The sequence below is a fragment of the Watersipora subatra genome, chromosome 10 (genome assembly GCF_963576615.1).
Source record: "Watersipora subatra chromosome 10, tzWatSuba1.1, whole genome shotgun sequence".
Taxonomy (NCBI): Eukaryota; Metazoa; Bryozoa; class Gymnolaemata; order Cheilostomatida; family Watersiporidae; genus Watersipora; species Watersipora subatra.
Genome location: NC_088717.1, coordinates 38,369,347 through 38,384,839, shown reverse-complemented (window position 1 = coordinate 38,384,839; position 15,493 = coordinate 38,369,347). Strand labels below are relative to the sequence as shown.

General features: G+C 37.2%; 2 protein-coding genes across 3 annotated transcripts in view; one reads left to right on the top strand and one right to left on the bottom strand.

Annotated features, from left to right (window-relative positions):
* LOC137405851 (DNA repair protein RAD50.L-like) overlaps positions 1-3,631 on the top strand; it is a 108,471-nt gene extending 104,840 nt beyond the window's left edge. For both annotated transcript variants that reach the window (XM_068092278.1, XM_068092277.1), the window contains 2 exons: positions 3,059-3,187; positions 3,441-3,631. In XM_068092278.1, coding sequence (XP_067948379.1) covers positions 3,059-3,187; positions 3,441-3,489 — 178 coding nt within the window. In that variant the 3' untranslated portion in view covers positions 3,490-3,631. The remainder of the gene's footprint in view (positions 1-3,058; positions 3,188-3,440) is intronic.
* Positions 3,632-6,134: 2,503 nt separating this feature from the next.
* LOC137406587 (uncharacterized) lies at positions 6,135-10,212 on the bottom strand. The gene is made up of 2 exons (XM_068093184.1): positions 9,474-10,212; positions 6,135-6,265 (listed from the first exon to the last, which is right to left on the bottom strand). The coding sequence occupies exons 1-2, from the start codon at positions 10,182-10,184 to the stop codon at positions 6,257-6,259; spliced, it is 720 nt and encodes a 239-aa protein (XP_067949285.1). The 5' UTR covers positions 10,185-10,212; the 3' UTR covers positions 6,135-6,256.
* Positions 10,213-15,493: the final 5,281 nt, after the last annotated feature.

Genomic DNA, 15,493 nt, shown 5'->3' with positions numbered 1-15,493 from the left:
TCCGTAGTGTTACAAGGTGACTGCAAGGTTTGTGGTAGCGCACTTGGCTTCACATTCATGCATCCAAATGCATGGGTCCGATTCCTGAGAGATGCAATATTCTTTTCAAGCGCTCTCAAATGGCTTTGGACAGACACAGCTCTTATTATAGTAAGGATTAAAATGTTAGCTTAAGTTACTCAAATTTATTGGGTAAAGAAACTTAGCCAATGGCAACTACGTTACCTGTCACTTTTTATAAGCTGTTTTAAATCTTGAATGAATGTGTAGCATAAGTAAAAAATGTTTTTTAATAATCTGTTTTAGCTATGCCTCAAGAATTCGAATATTTGAATTATGTATTGGCTGGACACACAGAAATAAACAAATGCCTTCATTTAAAAGTTAGAATTGTCAATGTTGCTATATATATATGTATGTGTTGATTAAAATAAGTTTTCTAGGCAAAAACCGTTTTTATTAAATATGCAACACTGAGAATTCCGCTAGTCTTTACTACAACGAAAGCGGTGTCTGTCCATCTGCTCGAAGCAAGAGATGGAAGTTGGTAGATTGCTTTCAATGCAACGTGAACTTGTGACACTCAGTATGCTAGACTGGCTCTGTAACACCTGCACCAATCAACATTCAGTATGGTAGACTGGCACTGTAACACCTGCACCAATCAACATTCAGTATGGTAGACTGGCACTGTAACACCTGCACCAATCAACATTCAGTATGGTAGACTGGCACTGTAACAACTGCACCAATCAACATTCAGTATGGTAGACTGGCACTGTAACACCTGCACCAATCAACATTCAGTATGGTAGACTGGGCACTGTAACAACTGCACCAATCAACATTCAGTATGGTAGACTGGCACTGTAACACCTGCACCAATCAACATTCAGTATGGTAGACTGGCACTGTAACAACTGCACCAATCAACATTCAGTATGGTAGACTGGCACTGTAACACCTGCACCAATCAGCATTTAGTATGGTAGACTGGCACTGCAACAACTGTACCAATCAACATTCAGTATGGTAGACTGGCACTGTAACACCTGCACCAATCAACATTCAGTATGGTAGACTGGCATTGTAACACCTGCACCAATCAACATTCAGTATTGTAGACTGGCATAGCAACCGCACGCTATAAACGTTACATTTTCATAAATGGTGGGAATGTCTTGGCTTCACAAAAGTTTAAGCCAGAAGGACAAGTTTCACTTTGGGAGCCCGTTGTGCACTACAAAAAATGCCTCATTGGTATTGAAAATGATACGATCTGTCACATATTTTCTGTGCTTCATTGGCACATTTGATGATTTGTCACGGCATACTATACTACCAGGGTACAGACTGTATGTAGGGGTAAGTACAGGTTTAACTGTATTTTGAGATTGTAAGCAAATTGATGCTCTCTCACAGCACACTAGACCGCAAGGATATTAAACTAATAATGAATAAATAAGGTAATAATTGGTTTTCCAAAAAATGAATCATTCACCAAAACTTGCAAAAACGATTTTTCTCAGAGTGGTTGCATTGTTTTTGTTACTTTCATTTTTTTGTATGCATGGTTTGTATTTAGCGATTAAAACAATAAATCCATAATATGTACAGTCATTTGTAAAAGTTTAAGACCATTTAGTAAATTTGGAGAATTTTCATATGAATGGATTGTACTAGCTTCTGGCCTCAGTTAATCTCAGCAGTTCTTGTAGTTTTGTGAGTGGTAGTTTAGGTCTGTTCATTATCGACAGCACAAGAACTGTTGTTTTATTTAACTTTCGGATCAGTTTAGTGGCAAATCCTAGTTGTAGCACCAGGGAAAAATGGGCAGCAAACCGCCATTGGCACCAAATACTTGAACCTGGATATTAGTTTGAAGGCAAGATAAGTACAGTGAAAGAGGATTGGTATGCAAGTTTGGATGTAAAAAGGCTACAGTGCACGACAGCAATCACTAGGTTTGTTAGACAGGCTCCTACAATGACCAGAAAAGGTCAGGTCGAATAAAGGCAACCACAAATTAAGATGAATATATTCAGACGAAGGCCAATTAATTTACCAACAAGTTGAATTAAACAAATGAGAGCAGCATTGCTGCCTGCGAGAGTTGCTGTATCAGAAAGTACATTTTTCAGACGATTAAGTAAGGGTTTTGGACTAAAATCTAGATTATCTGCATCCAAACCACGTCTTGCTCCAGTTAAAAAAAACTTTGAGACTAGCTTTTGTCCAGAGGTAGAGGCACTACACCATTCAACATTGGTCAAATGCATTACTCTCTGATGAGTCTATTACCTTGCTGCAGTTTAACAAAAAAGCTGCCTCTCAATGCTGTTGCTCTGAATCAAGCAATTGAGACAGCTTTGGTAACTAAAATGACAGTTGACTATAATTTGTAAAAAAAACTCATTGAGAGCATGTCGAGGAGACTGAAAGCTATACCTAATGACAAGAAAGAGAGGACATACAAAATATTGGAATTTGCAGCATATGGAGTAGCCGTTGTAAAATATAGACTATGTATTTTCTAATCCGTATCATATCATGAGCAATACAAAAAATTAGTGTAATCATATCAAAATCTTAATTTTCTGTAATATCAAGGGTAGTTTTAAAATAAAATATGGTAAATGCAATACACGCTGCCTTACCTAAACATATAATGTCTGACTAAACTTGATGTTTGGTTATGCATGATCGAATTAAATGAACAGCACTGATTATAAGTATGTGTGACTGTATGTTGAGGTAATTGTAAGTAAAGGTTTGACTGTATGTTGAGGTGATTATAAGTAGAGGTTCTCTGTATGTTGAGGTGACTGTAAGTAGAGGTTTGACTGTATGTTGAGGTAATTGTAAGTAGAGGTTCGACTGTACGTAGAGGTTATTGTAAGTAGAGGTTTGACTGTATGTTGAGGTGATTATAAGAAGAGGTTCGACTGTATCATGAATGTATCTGTATCCTTTGAGCCTAGAGTGGGTCAGAGGTCAATTATATTATCCTTTGGTTGTTATATATTCCTTTGAAGTTGATCCATTATCTGGCTTGTAGGATCATTAGTGCTCGCAAAAGGCAACAAAACTTTCAGCTTATAATCATCACTCATGACACGCAGTTTGTGGAGATACTTGGACGGAGAGTAGGTGTTGAAGAATACTATAAGATCGGAAAGAATGTCAGGTATTGGCCGTTTTCACTTTCATCTCTCCATGTTGCTTAGAAGTTATCTCGCCATCATATACTTGGGTTGGGTAACTCCATTGGGTCTTCTTATAGATGAAAACTCACTGTTTTCATTTTGGGATTTCTTGCCTAAGGGTTTTTGAAATACTTACCTTACAGTGTTGTAAACCACAGAAGTGGCTAATTTCACTGTCAGATTTAATGGGTTTATTTGACCTTTATCTCAATTGTATTCTTATGTTTTTTGTAGTGGACAATCTGAGCTGAAGAGGTCAAGTATTGATGACATAGTTTACTGACCTTCACATCTCTCACTCTCAACCAACCGTGGTGAAAAACTTACTTGGACTTACTCGTACTTTTCTCTGTTATGTTATCCTTAATTTTTTTATTTTGTACATTTCATTTCTCCTATGCTTCCGTTGTCATGCAAAAAATAAATGCCTTTACATGAGTATTTGAAACTCTTTAACAATTAGTCCTATCTTTTGGCAGTTAGTATTTAGCTGTTTGACATCTCCGCTGGAAACTTTAAATCTGCAGGTCTACTAGAAGCATTCTTCAAAATGGCCTTTGTGAAGGGACACAAAGACACAGAGGTACTACTTGTGTACTTTGTATCTATGGATAGGCTGAGCAATATGCATCACCAGTTATGGGTACCTACTTATGCATGTTTACATTGTGAGGTGCATGCTTTAAAGGTTAAAGCATGCACATGCATGCTTTAATCTTTTTCTCCAATATGTATGTGCACAAAAATTTTTTTGTTTGCTTAGTTAATCATGGTACACATATCTTCATGCCTCAAAGTGGCTAGTAGCATAAAACTGAAAAGGTCATATACTCATGAATGGTAGAACAGTAGTACACTATTACCTAGACTGTTTCCTGTTGAATAATAGCTGTTCTTGTACCACTGCATACCTTTGGTTTAACTCCTTTCCCTTTGCATAAATTGGGAACACAGTCGTATCTCGACATACGAGCCTATTGAGTTGGGCTATGCAAGAATTGTTAACATCTGGAACTACAATCTACTTTCTTGGGCTATTTGGATCTTCAAGGCAACCTTAATCTAGTCTTAATATAATAGGATTGCAGGCTAGTGTTCTGTTATATTATTTGTTGAAACTGTAGTTAAGCTTGTTAAAACTCAGTGTTAAAGTTTGTACGATTATACATAGCTACACTTAATTAGTGTCATTATATCATAACTTGGCTATACAACATTTGACAATTAAATTACTGCAGATCAAACAAAACATGAGTTGGCATTAGACAAGGTCACTAACTAGGGCTAACAATATAAGGAAATAAAAACATTACTTACAGAAACGAAGCAATACAGAGTAAAACAATTTCAGCTGATTATATAAACAAACAATGTACCGTAAAACCTCTAACTGAACACCATGGCGCTCTATTTTTCAACCTTTCCTGGCATCTCCTCCATGGTGGTGGTCAATTGGAGGCGGCATTTAAATAGAGGCTGGCGGCCTATTTTTCAAATGGCTTGTCAGAATTCATGAAAAATCATTTTTGCCCTAATACGGTCGAAGCGGATGTCGCCTATATTGTGCCCTTTTTCTGGTGGACCGATATTAAACATTTTGAATGCAATAAATCTGCTAACTTACCTCTGACTTGTCAAAGATCTCTTAATAGATATGCATCGAAAAACCTAGAAATGTTTCTCCAGAAATGTTATACCAGTTGATATGTATTGCTTGCAATTGACCTGCGATGATATTATAGCCTGTGTTCTTCTTTGCAATATGTTGGGATTTTCAAATTTTATTTCATTCTAAGTTTGAAAACTTTTTTTTATTTTATATATATTTAATGTTGTTAAATAAAAGCTTATTGCACTCACTGATATATATGTTTTCTACAGTTTGCAGCCAAAACTAGCTCTTTATGTGCAATAGAATTGGAGTTCTGAGCATCGATCCATTGTAAGCCATGTTAAGATAGATGCAAGGATGCTATTAAATCACATTCTATAAATCTGCATATTTATAAGTTATACAACAATAATCTATTGAATGACACAAATATATATTCATGAACAACTAACATAAACTAACCATACTTATATTACATGCAGAAACAAAAATTTATGTTTTTAAAACAAAAATATTTCCATCATTTGCTCGGATAGCAGCGTTCTCATTGTCACTTTGGATGGAATGAACATCTTCTAGTTGTCCAATACCTTTCACAACATTTTCAGGCCTCAACTCTTCTTCTGCACTGCTGAACTAGTCGATATTAGCGTACAAACAATTTTTTGGCAGAGCAAAACTTTCACGCGCTGCATTGAACACTAAAGCAAAACGTAAAAGTTTGCATGCGTAACCTTTGGTCCCAAACTTGCCAACCGGTTTTTATGTGCATGCCCTTCAAAATATTATAGGACTGCGCTAAACAAAGAACTTCTATTAGCCTGAGGCGGTAATTATTTCCATAACGTTGCTTTGAAAGCACATCTACTATCGTAAATTCAAGCCGTTTTATATAAATTCAGGCTACTTCGAAATAGAAAGACCGCGTTAAACAGAGAGCTACTACTAGCCTGAGACCGCTATTGATTATTGCTGTGGTGTAGCCTGTCTTGACAAACTGTTGTTTTTGCTGAGATGTCTCCCGTCGAGCGGAGCGAGTAAAACAACAGCTTGTCACAATACGCACCGCACCTGATGCATCAGATGCACTGAAAGGGAGTTGTTCTCTTCCGTCTATGCGGTTTGGCTGCGATATTATGTCAGTCGTTCCATTGGTAATCATAACAGATTTAGCCCCAAAATTTATGTAGGAAAAATAAGATAAGAACGTTTAATTAGAGACCAGTCTCTGCGGTAAACTTTAGTAAAACTTGAGAATAAAATACATTAAAAATAAAATCAATAAGAACTGTTGATGTTCAGACAGGAAGTCCCCTTTTTTATTTAATCAGGTCAAGGTTACAACAATATGTAAGAACAAGGTCAAGGACATTCAGTATAATAATAGAGTTAATAGAATAGTAGATGAGTTAGTTATGTACAGCCAACATCCTCCCCATCAAAGCAACTACAACACAATAACATAACCTGTGTTAAAAGAGCATGTAAACTCCAAAAAATCTATGTTAACAACAAAAAAAAACAACAGATAACGATATTAATCAGTTTAGAAAAATTATGTTACACATCAGTAAGCACATGACGGTCACCGACTATGGCGAGTACCGGCGAGGAGGATTAACCGCACGACCGGACCTGGTGGTACGCCTAGGCAAGACTTGATGATTAACAGGTTGAGGTTTGTGACCGCTATCAGTAAGGCTAGGGTTGTCAATTATGGGTAATGGTGGATTGGCTAGCTGACTAGGCGTTGGTGGTTGCGGTGAGCATTGTGCAGTGAGGTCTGATGGTGATGAGTCGCTGGATTGAGCTGTTTGTGACGGCAAAAGTTGGCGCCTGTTCCGCCTAAACCTGCGCCCAGTTTGTTGGTTCTGAACTATGTATGACCTGGGTGTTCCGGCCGTGCCCATTACATCATAGATCTGGTCACTCCACTCTCCATTGGTTCGTACTCGAACAGGAGAACCAGATGTCAACTGATTGAGAGGTTGATTGAGAGCCGATTGATCGTAATGCCTCTTGGCGGACATCTTGGCCTGTAAGTTATTCCCCAGGATTCTTTCAGTATCCACGTTAGGTTTAGTCAAACGCCTGGGCAGTGATGTTCTAACATCGGCACCTAACATTACCTCGTTAGGGCTGTATCCAGTAACGGTCTTTGAGCATCTATATGTCATCAAGGCAGCTGCTGGATCATCTTGTGACAAAATCTTCTTGGCTGTTTGAACGGCTCTCTCAGCAGCCCCATTAGACTGGGGGTAATACGGGCTGCTAGTCACATGGTCTATACCAAGGTCAGTCATGAACTTGGCAAATCCATAACTATTATAGGGAGGACCATTGTCACTAACTAGTTTGATAGGGATTCCCCAGCGAGCAAAGACGGACTTGAGTTTCTGGATTATGATATATGATGTGGTGTTTTGAGTGCGAATAATCTCAATGTAACGACTGTATAAGTCTACAACTACTAAGTATTTTGAACCCTTGTAGTCCAGTAAGTCTGTCGCAATGGTATGCCATTTACTTTCAGGAACGCTCTGTAAAATCATGGGCTCTTTTTGATTGGCGGGCTTATGCTTGTTGCAGAATTCACATGCTGCTATGTGGGACTGAATATCGCTGTTTATGCTTGGCCACCAAACCGCCTGTGCTGCCCTAGATTTGCATTTTTCCAACCCCCAATGACCTTCATGTATTGCGGCAAGTATGTCTTCCCTCAGCGACTCTGGGATTACTATTTTATTCTCAAAGAGAAGCATGTTTTCTGCAACGGATAGGTTGGAGCGTACATGAAATAGAGGGTGTAGTGCTGGGACAACATCTTTGCTGTATTTGGGCCACCCATCTAGAGTATAATGAAGCGCTTCTACCAAGATGCTGTCCTTTTGTGTAGCTCTGATGATGCTGTTTATTCTAGTGTCAGATATGGGGAGATTTGTTCTTACTGAGGTGAGATGCTCCTCTATTTCTTCAGTCAGTTTTACGTCTGGCACATCACTAAGGTCTGGTGATCGAGAAAGAGTATCAGGAACGACCATCTGTGGCCCTGGAAGATATCTTGCCACCGGATTATATCGCATGAGACGCATCAGTAAACGCTGACAACGGGGTGGGACTGTGTTCAGGTCTTTTCCGTTAATCATGGGGACTAATGGGGAATGGTCAGTGACTAGATCGAATTTCTCCAAGCCGCGCAAGTATTGGTCAAATTTTTCGCAAGCCCAAACAAGCGCAAGGAGCTCACGCTCTATGTTGGAATAGTTTTTTTCGGTCTCATTAGTAGTGCGGGATGCAAATGACACACAACGACCTTCTTGACAGATCATTGCCCCTAAACCATCAGCAGATGCATCTGCATACAAAGAAACTGAGAGTTTTTTATCGTAGTATCTAAGGCCGGGAGAACCTTTAAGACGTTCTATTATGGCCTTCATCGCCTCCTCTTGTGGTTGTCCCCAGGTCCAGACACTGTCGTTCTTTAGCAGGTTGTTTAGTGGGCTGGCGAGTTGTGAGAGGTTCGGGATGTATCGTTGCATGTAGTTTACCATGCCAAGAAAACGTCGAAGAGTATGAACATCTTTGGGATGACCAATGGCCTCAATTGCTGTCAGCTTGGATGGGTCTGGTTTGATGCCACTAGCATTGAACATATGGCCCAGAAATTTGACTTTAGATTGCCTGTATGAGCACTTGTCGCTGTTTAGTTCCAGTCCATGTTCTGCAACTCGCTTCAAGACTACCTCTAACCTCCGATCATGTTCTTGCATATCGCGACCAAAAATAAGTATGTCATCTTGATAGACAACGACTCCTTCACATCCTGATAGAATTCCTTCCATGGTCCTCTGAAACAACTCGCTGGCGCTGGATATCCCAAATGGTAGGCGTGTGAAACTAAACCTGCCTCTGTGTGTGATGAATGTGGTCAGCAGGCTTGATTCCTCATCGAGAGCTATTTGGTGGTAGCCGCTGCGGGCGTCGAGTGTTGAAAATACTGTTGCATTGCTAAACTTGGCTGCCAGTTCTTCGAAGGATGGTATTGGATAATTTTCTCTAACTACTGCGCGATTGACAGCCCTAAGGTCTACGCAGAGTCGTACATCGCCAGACTTTTTTTGGACAGGAACTATGGGGGAGCACCACTCAGTGGGTTGTGTTACCGGTTTAATAATGTTTTGACTGAGCATTCTGTTTAGCTCTTTGTCAACTTTGTCTAACATTGGGAAGGGGATGCGACGCGGAGCATTGATGCAAGTAGGTTTTATGTTACTTTTGAGGTTGATGGTTACAGGCTTCCCTTTAATCTTACCCAACACAGCACCAGGCCGGACCGCGAAAGCCGTGCCACACCCGACAGCACCAACCACAGAGCTGATGACCGCCATATGCTTAACTGCATTCCTAGACAAAAGGTTAGATCTACAATCAGCTACATAACATTTGAGTGAGTACTCATGACCATTGTACTTAGTGTTCAATATGAAATAGCCAAAAACAGTTACATCAGAGTTAACAGACTTTAATTCAATATTGGCTTTAGATAGAACAGGTTTATCAATAAGTAAGTCATAAGTGTTTTTGGATAATATGGTGACATCGGCACCTGTGTCAACCTTGAACTTAATGTTTGTGTTGCTTATAGGGATACTCACAAACCATGGCTCGCTGTTGTCCTGTATTTGTGTCACTGCATCTAAGTAGTAGGTCTCTCCTTCTGGCATATTTTGATCGACAATTTCTGCAGCAGCCGGAGTTAATCTGGTTCTACTCCTGCACTTCTTGGCAAAATGGTTTGGCTTCTGGCAATGGTGACATTGTTTACCGAATGCTGGGCATTGTCTTCTCTTGTGTTTAAGGCCACAGTTATTACAATTAATGGTTTCTTGGTAGTTGGCGTACGATTTTGTTACTGCCTGCCTGTCGCTATTCTTCTGGCTGGTGCCACAGCTAGCAGATGATCTGCTAATTGAATCAATCTCTACTTGTTTGGCAACCTCATTTTTGACTAGCTCATGGTGTCGAGACATATAGATAGTCTTGCTAAGGTCTAAGTTTTCCTCCAGCTGTAGCTTTGCAGACAGTTCTTTATCTAGCAGTCCAACGACTAATCTGTCTCTGATAGTATTGTCTCTTTCTGCTGCAAACTCGCAATGCTCACTGAGTTTGTATAAATCCCTAATAAAGCTCTCAATACTCTCGTCTGCTCTCTGAGCTCTTGTATGAAATATACTTCTAAGATGAATTACGTTCCGCTTTGGGTTGAAGTAATCCAGAAGCTTCTTAGAAACTATATCAAAATCCTTCTTCTCGTTATCATCAGCAAATGTAAATGTTTCATACAACTGTTCAGCATCCCCACCCATCGTGTAGAGGAGGGTTGCTATCTGTACACCACCGTCCTTATCCAACAAGCCAGTAGCTACCCTATACAGTTTAAATCGCTTCAACCATTCTGGAAACGATGCTGGTGATGAAAAGTCAAATCCTTGTGGTGCCTCAAGCTTAGACATGATTGTCAGCTAAGAATAGGCAATGGATGGCTATTAGCAATCAGCTAAGAGTAGGATTAAATAGATAGTTCTGAAGGCAAAGAAGGACACACTGCCACCATGTTGATGTTCAGACAGGAAGTCCCCTTTTTTATTTAATCAGGTCAAGGTTACAACAATATGTAAGAACAAGGTCAAGGACATTCAGTATAATAATAGAGTTAATAGAATGGTAGATGAGTTAGTTATGTACAGCCAACAAGAACAAATAAAACTGACTGATACAAAAATACGAATAAAACTGACTGAGCACACAAACAACGACATGTTTAGTTGCTGTTGTTGCCTAAGTTCTTAATTTCTACTAAAGTTTACCGCTGAGGCTGGTCTCTGGATAAGTTTTTATGTCGGATTCAATATCGAGAGGTTCACAAGCAAAGAAGTTAGTTCCGGTTTATAATGAACACCTGTGCATTTAAAAATGAATATTGAATTATTTTTGTAATACCAAATTGTTCAAGTATGCTATAGCTAGTACATTGTAGTATTAAACACACCTTTTTGAGTTAATTTATAAAAATGCTAATGTGATATTACACATACAGTCAAACATGGATAACTCGAACTTCAAGGGACCGAGCAAAAGTGTTCGAATTATCAGAGCGTTCAAGTTATCAGAGCACTGTCACAAGTCCATATATTTACTTATTTATTAGTAGATACATGTACATATACAAACTATAATATAAATCAAAAGCACAAATGGCTTGTTTCAAATTAAATGCTTCTAATGTAAAGTTTAAAACGTTTTCATGAAAAAGTATAGAGATTTTTCTATCACTTGAGATTGGTTTGTTGTTTGAGGTGATGTTATTGCCAGGACGTTTTTCAGATTGACATTGGCAAAACTTGATCGTTGTTGAAATGCTCAAAAGAAAAGACATTTTTTTCTTTTGGGGTTTTACCCACGATCAATTTTGCCGTTTTTTCTTGAAGTTTATGCAGATTACTTTACTTTACCTGGGATTCGTTAAGAGCAACACTCCGAGGCAGTTCAATTAGAAGTTTTACGAGGTTTTACGGTACATTATATATCACTCACGCTTTTTTAATAGATACTTATTGAATGTACACACGTATTCTGTGTTTAGGTCAAACGATGAATAGTTTTTTGTAGCTCAGACAACGTATACGTTTAATTACAACATTTTTTAAGACGTTTTAAACATTCAACATTCCGACGTTGATTCAACACGGAATCAACGTCGGAAAACTATTCATCACGAGCTAGCCGAGTCACGCACTCAAGGATTTTCGCCATGCACATACAGAACAACATGCGATTTTTGTTTTGTATGTGCGTGGCGAAAATTCTTGCGCGCGTGACCCGGCTAGCCCGTGCTATTCATCGTATCGCTGTATAAATCAAATTTCACCAAACTTTTAGAAAAGTCGTTGACAAAAATATTTTGCCGATGGTGGTAATAACGACGCTTATGAATTACGAACAGATGAAGTTTACCTCTATGGCTTTGAATAAAGTGATTTTCTAAAGCGAAAACAACCGTTTCGGTAGCTGTTGGGCAAAAAAACAGTTCGAATTAACAGTGTTGAATTCGAGTTATCTATAGCAATTTATCATTACGTGGGAACGGACCAAAGGAAATGTTCGAATTAACCATTTTTTCGAGCTATCCGTGGACGAGTTATCCATGTTTGACTGTACCAATAAACTCAGCACTCATATGGTCAATCAAGCAATAAAACCTTTATCTAAAACAGCAGTATTCCAAGCAACTTGTTAGTCTGTAGGTAGACAATGTGATGAGCTGGTAAAATATCTTTTAAATTAATAACTTATAAAAGTAGAAACATCGTACAAGTTTACAAAAATTGAAAAATATTCCAATTTTATCTGCAAAAGTCATAGAAGTTAACTTGAATAACTATTATTAAAGTATATTGTTAAGAAACATTTCTATGCTTGCCAATGAACGTTTGGCAAGCATAGAAACGTTTAATCATGAGATCTCGTTTTAATCTCGTTTTAATCTCGTTTGGCGAGTGTATAAACGTTTAATCATGAGATCACATGTATAACGCTGATTTAATAAATAAACAGCTCAGAATCAAGGTCAGCTTGTGTGGTTCCTTTCCCAATGTCTTGCATAAGTGCTGCTGTGATTATTCTTTACAGAATCAAAGTTAAAATACATCTGTAGAAGTTAGATCAGCTAATATAAATAAATATTATCAAAGTCTTTAAGTCTATACTGTAGTACATGACTGTTATTATCAACTTCATATTTATAAATCAGTCTAAAGTGTATCAAGAGTGTATATGTATGAACAGCACTAAAAATCTATCAACGTGAAGAAGACAAAGTGTTCCTTTCTATAGCCATCTCAATATTTTAAAGAGTCAACCACCTGCCTGGTCTAGATGTACAAATATCAGGAGTGGATAACTTAATACACAGACAGTTTACAGTCTACTGTCAGATAACATGCATCATCAGCAAACAGTTGTTAGATACCTGATTGAGATAAGGTATCTCGTATAACTTACCTGTTTCTTACTAGTGTTTGATACTCTAAGAAAGCAAGATATGAAGTCATTGTAAATCACACTAGGCCTAGAAATTGAGGTCTTTCCTGATATATCCATCTATGTTAGTTTCTATTTACAGGGAAAGAGGAATAATCAGTGCCATGGGGTAAGTAGTTCTATCCCTGTTGGCAATAAAACTGCTACAGTTTTTAGGTTGTTCTATTTTGTAGACAAATACTGAGCCTGAGTGGCTGTTTTACTTTCACTTAGTACTTTTTGTGTTAAATGGTAAACAAAACTTTAAATTTATTGATTTTTCCTCAAAAAAGTAATGATTTCGATTATGGTTTAAGGCCGAACTCAACGAAACACATTGTATATTCTAAAGTAATTTCAAATATGTTGAATCAAACACATACGCTGCTTTAACTCACCATGTTCTCTACACAGTGTGATCAAATCTTGTATTATTACATTTTAAGTTTTTGAAATTAGGGGTTTGGGGTAAATAGTGTCATTGAAGAACTTATTCCGCCTCTCTTGATTGCAAAGATTCGTTGGCATTATTTGATAAGGTGTAAAATAAGATGGAATTTGCGTGTCTATCTGGCATTAATGCAAAAATTTATGTTATTTTATTACACATATATAAATAAAGGGTAAATAATATACTTAATTACGATAATAAGAAATAATAATATAAATAATAAATAAATACATGTATATAATTTAATAATAAATAATCAAAAAATGTGCAAGTGCTTCAAATTTTAGTAAATATATTTAGAGCAATAATTAATTTCTTGTCATAACTAGCTTTTTGATTTTACAAACTTGCTAAGAAACGACAAGATAAAAACAAACCAGTCTAATATTAGAAGCCCTTCCTAGAGCAGGTTGATACAAAGCACAAGATCTGCAAGGCATCTAATTTGCAAGAATGTAATTTGCAAAAATCTAGTGTGCAAGAAAGCAAGATCTACTATCCTCTCAGACTCAGCTGAGAAAAACAGGCTATAGAAAGAGGCTAAAGAAAGCGAAGCAAAGAGACATGAAATGACAGGCAAGAGAAAGGCCCAAAAACCAAAGATATCTGCCTATACAGCTGAGTCTCCACTGAAACAGGAGTTAAGGATCTCAGACTCAGATAGTGCAGAAGAGGACTAATACACACAATATGACAGTGCTGACAATATTAAGCCTGACACTTTTGTACGAGTAATCTACTTTATAAACTAGTCTAATGCAGATCGTGTAACAATTAAATTAATATACATTTTTCATGTTTCTTTTGTTTTTACATTTGATATATTGTATATTTTAATTCAAATTATTTCATATAGCCTTTCTAATTTTAATTTTTTATTTTGTTTATTTGTTCTTTTTATCAGCTTTTTGTCTCATTGTAAGCTTTGTAGGTTTTATTGACTTCATAAAGAATTGGTCTTTTGGTTTTATAAAGAATTGGTTTGTGCTGACTTCATAGATAATTGATATTTATTGAAATCATATTGAAATCATACAGCAGATAATTGGTTCAAAAATCTTGTTTTACTTTCTAATTTTGATTCGTTTCCATAAAAGCGTCATCAGATTTTTTACTACTGTTGCCACAGGCACTCATCATTTTATACCCATAACTTTAAAACTAAAGCAGAAGATATGAAGCTCCATTTAATATAATCTAAACACTGAATAACTCAACTAATTGAAGTAAAACTGCATACATATGGTAGTATCACATTTCATAGTGCAACATTAACAAAAATTTTAAATGTTTTTCATTTCAATTTACATCCAATGTTTAGTTAATTATTTGTTTATTTTTTATGTTGAATGTTAATAGCACTCAGCAATGTTATGTAAAAGTGCCTCAGTCACAGTTTACAGTCAAGTCAGATATACTTGTAGGTATAGGGTGGGCAAAGTTTAGAAAAGTTTACGAAAAGTTTTATTGCTGAGATATGAACTTAACTCATTCAGCAGTAGTATCGAGACACACCAGACCATGTTGCAATCAAGAAAAGTTGAGCTGTAATGTGATACAGTTTACACGGAAATGGCTAAAGTGAGTAACCAATTGCTCTTACTCACTCGGAACTCCTCATCATCTGCAATATTCTCATAGAAGATATTTTCTTGGTCATGTTGGACAGAGGACTAGTTTTCCTTAGCAATTTTGCCGACTTATTATATTGGTCCTACAACGTAAATAATCTATTCCAGGAACATTTACGCTATAGGGAATTTATGTTATAAGAACAGTAAAATACATGTAATTGGCTAATCTGGATCCAGATCTTTTTAAACTCACCCCTTTGACCATGCAAAAAGGAAAAACTTGAGTAGACTCTTTTAATTTGTGAGCTGTATCGTAACCGCAGTATTATTAGTTTGCATCAACAACTTTTCTCCTTTTTATTATCAATCTCACTGGTTTTATAGACCATGATTGCAGTAATCGTACAACAAGTTGATAGGAACTGCACAAGTATCGGCTTATTTGTTCTAAACAGCAAAGTCTATTCTGCAAAGTAAAACTAATAACAAATATTTTGTATGACTACAACTAGGCACAACAACAAAATCTTTTTACTATAACAAGCAGGTATACATGTTCATGGCCTATTAT